Genomic DNA, 7,135 nt, shown 5'->3' on the forward strand with positions numbered 1-7,135 from the left:
TCCTGTTGTGTTGGCACTGTGGTGGGAAGTGAAAAGATCCAGGGACATTTGGGAGAGGACGTGTCTCCGCTAGTAGTTCTTTTATACGGTTTCTCAGGTCCTACCAGCAATAGTGTCCCAAGTCTGTGTGTTAAACTCTCAACGCTCTACTAGACTTTGGCAGTTAGCCCCCCGGCGAGGTTGAAGCTAACCCGCAAAAGAGGCCACGGCAACACACGTTGCTATGGGTTATGACCGCCTATTAACTCTGCAGGGTGCGCTTTGTTTTCATAGGTTTCCGTTAAACTATAAGCTACGCCTCGGATTGTGTTTGTAGGATCTTACAGCAGGGGGCAAAAGTAATAGCATCAAAACACGAGTTAAAAAGAAAAAAGTCTTGCAAAGAAAAAAGGGTTTTCAACAGGGTCTTAAACAGAGGCCATTAAATATAGGTTTACAGAAGATGGGGGTTGGACCCTCAGAGACCCAACACCTCAGTGCTCTGTCAGTTTCTATAATTCCTTTTGTCTGTTTTCTCCTCTCTTCCTCCCGCTGCCTCTCTGTCTCTCCACCTTTCTACCCATCCCTCTCTTCTTCCCCATCCCAGGGCCATATATCGCGAGTGGTAAGTTTCCTTGAAGTGTTGCCATGGTATCTGCATGAGAACCGTCGAAACAGCATGCCTATGGCTCACTAACCCCTATTAACGTGTTTGTGTGTGTTTGCTTCTCTGTCTCTCGGTTTTGCTGAGAAAGTGAGAGAGTGAGAGGGTGAGAGAGTGAGAGATGCTATATAGGGACTGGGCCAATGGCATTTTCATTTGACCTAATTGAAAGTGCATTGACCCCAGCCCCCTGGTGGTGCGTGCGCTGCTACGGTTGTGGCTGCCTCTTGTGTTATGTTTTCCTCCTCTTCATAGGTCCAGTTTTTAATGAGATCAACAAAGAGATTGTTGTTGGTCATCAAACAGAATGAAGAGGCCATTTAGTGGAACTAAGCAGCAACTTCTGCATCATTTACAATTCATCTCTTTATAAACTCCATTAGTGATTTGCATGATGTTAAGACATCATAAACCAATTAAAAATAAAAGTTGTTTTTACTTATATAACATTATGATATCAATCAGAATAACATTCAATTTATTTTGCTCAATTAATATTGCTCCTTTATTTGAATAATACTTTTTTTTAAGAATGTTGCTTTTTGCTGCTGTGTACTGCTAATGGCCTTAAAGCTAAGCAAACAAAAATGTATTTCATATATTGTATCACTCAACACATACTGACACCCTTTACATTAAGTAATTGTCAAAAGTATAATTATCTGATAAAACAAATATATTACATAATATATTATTTTCCATCAGATTTTACTTGAACAAGGTAATATCTGATGCAGGTAGTACTGAAGACAAGTGAGCATGTAAATGCTCTGTTGTCAGAAGGTGTGGCATGTGTTGAGTGACAACAAGTAGCGAATCACTTGGCAACGGCCTGCCAAATGATCAGTCAGTGGGTATTCCTCATGTGATACGAGGGGTTTTACACGACAGTTACATTCAAATGATTCCATTCTTTCTTCCCTCCCACTTTCTCCGTCCTGTATCCAACTTTTTTTCGTCACTCCATTCCTCCTTTCTTTCCCTCACAACCCTGACTCTCTCTTCTCCCTTGTTCTCCCACGTCCTCTCCCTCGCTCTCCTACTCTCCATTCCTTCCCTTGCCTTCTCCTGCTCTTCTCTCATGCTCCACCTCTCCCTTGTCCACCCCTCCTCTCTCCTCCTGGCTCTCCCTCTCTCTCTCTCCCTCTCTCAGGGGGAAGACCAACTACATCAACCTGGGCTCCTTCCTCATCAAGCCGGTCCAGAGGGTGATGCGCTACCCTCTGCTGCTGATGGAGCTTCTGAACGCCACGCCAGACAGCCACCATGACAGACTCCAGCTGGCCAAGGCCCTGCTGTCTGTTAAAGAGATCAACGTCAACATCAATGAGTTCAAGAGGAGGAAGGACCTTGGTAAGCCCAAGCGAGAGAGATTGTCTGTCTGTGTGTGTGTGTGTGTGTGTTTATAGATTAATTATATGTATGTGTAGGTATGGGACATTTGTGTCCTATGTGAACTTCAAGTAGTCAATAGCCAATAGATAACAGGTCATCTCACACTTGACTGGTTGGTCAAATGTACTCTCTGAACGTTTCTAAAAGTGACATTGAGATGGCATCATTGAGATGGTTGCTGAGCTGAGGGCGCCCTCTTCTGTCACCAGTTGTGAAGTACAGGAAAGGAGATGAGGAGACGCTCATAGACAAGATCTCTAAGCTGAGCATGCACTCCATCATCAAGAAGTCCAACCGTGTCAGCAGCCACCTCAAACACCTCACAGGAATCTCTCCTCAGGTAGGTCATGTGACACCTCCACTGTTTGTCATGTGTTTTTCATACCTTGGAGCCTTTTTTTTATACCAAAATATGCCATGTTGTTCTCTGCAACGCCTGAATAACTTTCCCCTGGAGTGAGACATCTGTCCTTTCAAACTCATGAGTTGTCTCATCTCAACCTCTTGCTTCCTCAGATCAAAGATGAGGCGTTCGACGAGGCGGAGAAGAAGTTCCGGCTGCAGGAGAGGCTCATCAAGTCCTTCATCAGAGATATCTCTCTCTACCTGCAGCACATACGAGTAAGGACACCGCGCTCAACCTTTCACCTCATCTGAATAGCACCAGTCACGCGGCGGTCTGCAAGTCAGTGGCCAGCCCCTGCGTAACTGACCTCTGTCTTGTCCAATAGGAGTCGGCGTCCGTGAAAGTGTTGGCTGCCATCAGTTTCTGTGACATCTACACAGACAGGAGTCAGATGGACCCTGAGTACTTCCAGAGAGCTCACCGCTGCATCAGCGACAAGCAGTTCAGCCACTTTGTGAGTTCAGATTCAGCCGTGCACATGACACTATACTACGTTTGTTCTCATTTAATGAGAACCACGAATAAAATGAGTGAATGAGTGAATTAATAGTAAATGGTGATTTAAACGTGATTTAAACAATGTCAATTGTTTATTCCTTTTCAGACTGAATGTGTCTCTTGTAAGTTCATGTTCCTTGTTTTTCCTTGAGCAGAAGGAGCGTACAGAAGCCTTGGTCATCTCCCCCCTCACCCAGCTCCTGCTGATGTTCGCCGGCCCCCACAAGCTCATTCAGAAGCGCTTCGACAAGCTGCTGGACTACGACAACTGCAAGGAGCGCGCCGAGCGCCTCAAGGACCGCCGCGTCCAGGACGAGCTGCAGGCGGCGCGCAACAACTACGAGGCGCTCAACGCTCAGCTGCTAGACGAGCTTCCCAAGTTCCACCGCTCGGCCGAGGAGCTGTTCACCGGCTGTGTGCGGGCCTTCGCCCACTCCCAGAAGGACTTCACCAAGCTGACACTAGGAGAGCTGCAGCCGCTCCTGCAGGTGAGTGAGATGACGGGTCCTCTTCCTGGTTTTCCTTCCTGGTTCCTCTTCCTGGTTTTCCTTCCTGGTTCCTTTTCCTGGTTTTCTTCTTCTGCTGTGGAGGTTTTTCACCTCGTTAGTCTCTTCTCGCCCTGGTTGTGTCCTTTGAGGCTGTGTGTGGGTTGTGTGGAAGAAATGGGATATCCAATGCACTTATGTTAAGAGACAGATAGGAACTTTTATTCATCAGTTGTCTCTTTACCATTCAGTAGAAAGACCTCTGCAAACATTTTTATGTTCTGTTTTTCTTGACCTGGCTACAGTTTTCTGGTATTGGGGGCACGGAAGGGAACCTAGTGTCCCTGTTCCAGGAGCAGTACGGGCACGTTCTCCAGCTTCTCCAGAGCTTCAGTTTCTGTCCAGAGAACTTGCCACCCTCCACGACCACACGCAAGGCCTTCGAGAAGAAGACCCTGGAGAAACAGACTTCCAAAAAGCAGCTTCAAGGGCCGGTGAGTTCTGCTGTGGGACGATACTCCGTCTTGGTCTGCTGGGTCTTCATGACCAGTACATTCATGACCAGAACGGTCATTATATACATACACAAATACAAATATAGATAATATAACAAAAAATATACAGAAAATATGAAAAAAATAGTGTTACACCAAAATTCACAGTGAGAGTCCAGAAAAAGGAAATAGCGATTGATTCTCTGTGTTTCTCTTTCAGCCCAACTGCATCCTGCAGACAGATGAGCAGCGGGCTCTCCTGTTGGCGCGCTACGGTCCAGAGAAGCTCTTCCAGGCCGAGAGGAACTTCAACGCTGCCCAGGACCTGGACGTGTCTGTCCTGGAGGGCGACATCGTCGGGGTCGTCAAGCAGCAGGACCCCATGGGTAGTAACAACCGCTGGCTTATTGACACCGGGGGTGAGTAGCAAGCTACATGTGACCGCGCCCAGACATTCAGTTAATTGGTCGTGTCAGTCAATCATCTGATTTGAATTGGTACGACAGCCTGTGATTGTTGACTAGAAGCTAACTGTTTGTTGTTCCTTATCTCCTGCAGTCAGCAAAGGCTTTGTTTACAGTTCCTTCCTGAAGCCTTATAACCCACGCCGGAGTCACTCAGACGTCTCCATCGAAAGCCAGTCGTCCAACGAGTCGGGCTACGGAGGCTCCTCCCCCGTCTTCTCCCGGCAGAACAGCAACAGCACGCTCACCTTCAACCAGGAGACCGCTGCGGTCAGCTTCTCCACAGCCCCGCCCCCGAGCCACTCCTCGCCGCGCCCCAGCCAGGATCCGGACCTATCCCGCAGAGCCCACTACAGAGATGCGCCCTCGCCCAACCGCAATCCCACCAATCAGACCTACGCGATTGACTCGTTGCCCAAACACCTCTCCACTCCCAGGGAATACTCAGATCCATCCTATCGGCTATCACCCTGTCACAGTGACAGTACAGACAGGCATTCAGCCAATCACAGGGACTCCATTGACTCGAGCCACACCACCCCAGCTACTCACAGGGAGCTGTATGACTCCTCGGAGACAGACTCTTGTTCTTCGCACAAAAGCAACCGTTTGGGTCCTTCACAGAGGCATGGCCAATCAGACACGGCCTACGGTTCATACCAGCGGCAGAATGGAGATCGTGCTGGCCAGAGGAAGTCTTCCTACCCCAGGAACGAGGATATTGAACCAGAGCCCGAGCAAGAACCTGAACCTGAGTCAGAGCTGGATGGCCATCAGGTATTACTGACCTGACCTGTGTTTACAGTCACTTGTGTTTTTATATGCTACACATTACTGATCACATTACTGATCTGAGCACTTCCCCCATGCTTACAATGTACAAAATGCTCAGAAAGATATACTGTACATTCAGTATTACTATATTTTAGATGCTAATCAAAATCATTTTGTGTTTCAGATCTACTACGCCATTTACTCCTTCAGCGCTCGTTGTGCCAACGAGCTGAGCATCTCGGCCAATCAGCGCGTCCGCATCCTGGAGTTCCAGGACATGAATGGCAACAGCGAGTGGTGGTTAGGTGAGGCCGGGGGCCGGAGAGGCTACGTCCCCTCCAACTACATCCGCAAGTCAGAGTACACCTGAGCAGTTTCCCGGGGGGGGGTAACCCCCCAGTCCAATCTTGACCTCCACCCACGGGGGAAGCTGCTCTCCGGACTAAACAGCCTCCCTCCCTCCGAAACAAACAAAACAAGGAAGTGAACAGACAGCTGGCCAGCCTGGTGCCTTACTATAGAAGGGGATGCATTGTTGTGGAGTTTGCTGGTGAGGGGGAGGAACTTCTTTTGGACTTCATTTGTGCTGCTGACTTACTCCTCTGAAAGTTGTTGGACTTGATATTTATATACCTTTTTCAGTTTTCTACTTCCCTGGCCTTTCTCTTCCTGCCTCCCCCTTGTATGCCGTGACAGTCGTGTGACTCAGCAGAGACACACAGGAGGGTTATATGACTCATAACGGAGGGCATTTTGCAGACTTCCAGTATGGCCCCAAGAATGCCTGCAGTTGCCATAGAACACTACTGTTTCAGAAAGGTTGAGTTTGTGGAGTGTACAGTAATGAATGAGTGAGCTATTTAAACGAGCGCTAGAGAGTATGTGGGTGGCTCTTGCAAGTTAGGTGAGGAGTATTAAATATATGGTATTAGTGCTGGCCCCATCCTGACACAAGGGTATGTCCCCAACACAGACACCCATCTCATGCCACTACTTACTGTTAATGTAAGTTCTTTTAATCAAGTAAATTTTATAAAATAACACAGTACAATACAAAATTGGGGCATATTATTCGGGTTTCAATACTGTAGTCCGTAGAGAAGACACTGTATTCTTATGAAAGTGACTGCCGTTTTGAAAGCAGAAGGAAAGTGTTGTTATAATGACATCCCATGGCCCTGAGAATATTAGATGAAGCATAAGCAGGTCTTCATTGGGTTGACAGACCAGTGTAATATGCATGGTTTGCTGTAGCACTCCCTCAGATGTTGTGTGAAGCCAGAGGGCTGAACATCTATATCTCTTCAGCTGGTTTGATGGGGTAACCATGTGATGAAAGGTTTGACCTTTGGCAGAAGCAAACAGGAAGGTCGGAGAAAATGGGACATCACTGAGATCTTTTTTAAACGATTTGGTTCCTCCCTACCCTCTTCATTTACGTATAAGGCTGTATATTGAGAATGTATTTCTGCACTCCAGTGTCATGTGATCACTGTATTCATTTGAATAAAAATCAGCTCAGCTGAGAAATATCTCATTGACTTTGGGGCCGTTTCACTACTACTACCTTACTACTGATCTAACTTTGTTGGTGTTTGCTTACTTCAGGAATAATGTTATTGTGCATACATATTAAATACTTAAACACGAAAGTACCTATTCCAGCCAGTTACATGATATACTGTTTAACAAACATCTTACGTTTAAAAAATTTTTTTTGTTAAGACCTATATTGATTTAGAGACATCCTCCCCCACCCATCTGTAAATCTGTAGTTACATACTGTCCTACATATATAATACATATGTGTTCAGCTTGCATTGAAAATGATGGGTCAGGAGATCATATGTGAGGGCTGTGATTCTGAAGTCCCTTTGCCAAATGTGTCTAACAAGTACAGAATACAGGTGGTGTCCGAATATAGGATCAACTGTAGCGCAACATTTATAAAATCTATAAAAACTATAAAACTATAG

General features: G+C 46.5%; 1 protein-coding gene across 2 annotated transcripts in view; it reads left to right on the forward strand.

Moving 5' to 3' along the window:
- dnmbp (dynamin binding protein) overlaps nucleotides 1–6,700 on the forward strand; it is a 39,070-nt gene extending 32,370 nt beyond the window's left edge. For both annotated transcript variants that reach the window (XM_067244651.1, XM_067244652.1), the window contains 10 exons: nucleotides 587–604; nucleotides 1,797–1,996; nucleotides 2,248–2,378; nucleotides 2,555–2,659; nucleotides 2,770–2,898; nucleotides 3,098–3,430; nucleotides 3,733–3,921; nucleotides 4,142–4,340; nucleotides 4,480–5,162; nucleotides 5,344–6,700. In XM_067244651.1, the coding sequence (XP_067100752.1) occupies nucleotides 587–604; nucleotides 1,797–1,996; nucleotides 2,248–2,378; nucleotides 2,555–2,659; nucleotides 2,770–2,898; nucleotides 3,098–3,430; nucleotides 3,733–3,921; nucleotides 4,142–4,340; nucleotides 4,480–5,162; nucleotides 5,344–5,529 (2,173 nt within the window). In that variant the 3' untranslated portion in view covers nucleotides 5,530–6,700. The remainder of the gene's footprint in view (nucleotides 1–586; nucleotides 605–1,796; nucleotides 1,997–2,247; nucleotides 2,379–2,554; nucleotides 2,660–2,769; nucleotides 2,899–3,097; nucleotides 3,431–3,732; nucleotides 3,922–4,141; nucleotides 4,341–4,479; nucleotides 5,163–5,343) is intronic.
- The last annotated feature ends 435 nt before the right edge of the window (nucleotides 6,701–7,135 follow it).

Source organism: Osmerus mordax, chromosome 10 (genome assembly GCF_038355195.1).
Source record: "Osmerus mordax isolate fOsmMor3 chromosome 10, fOsmMor3.pri, whole genome shotgun sequence".
In the NCBI taxonomy this organism is placed as follows: Eukaryota; Metazoa; Chordata; class Actinopteri; order Osmeriformes; family Osmeridae; genus Osmerus; species Osmerus mordax.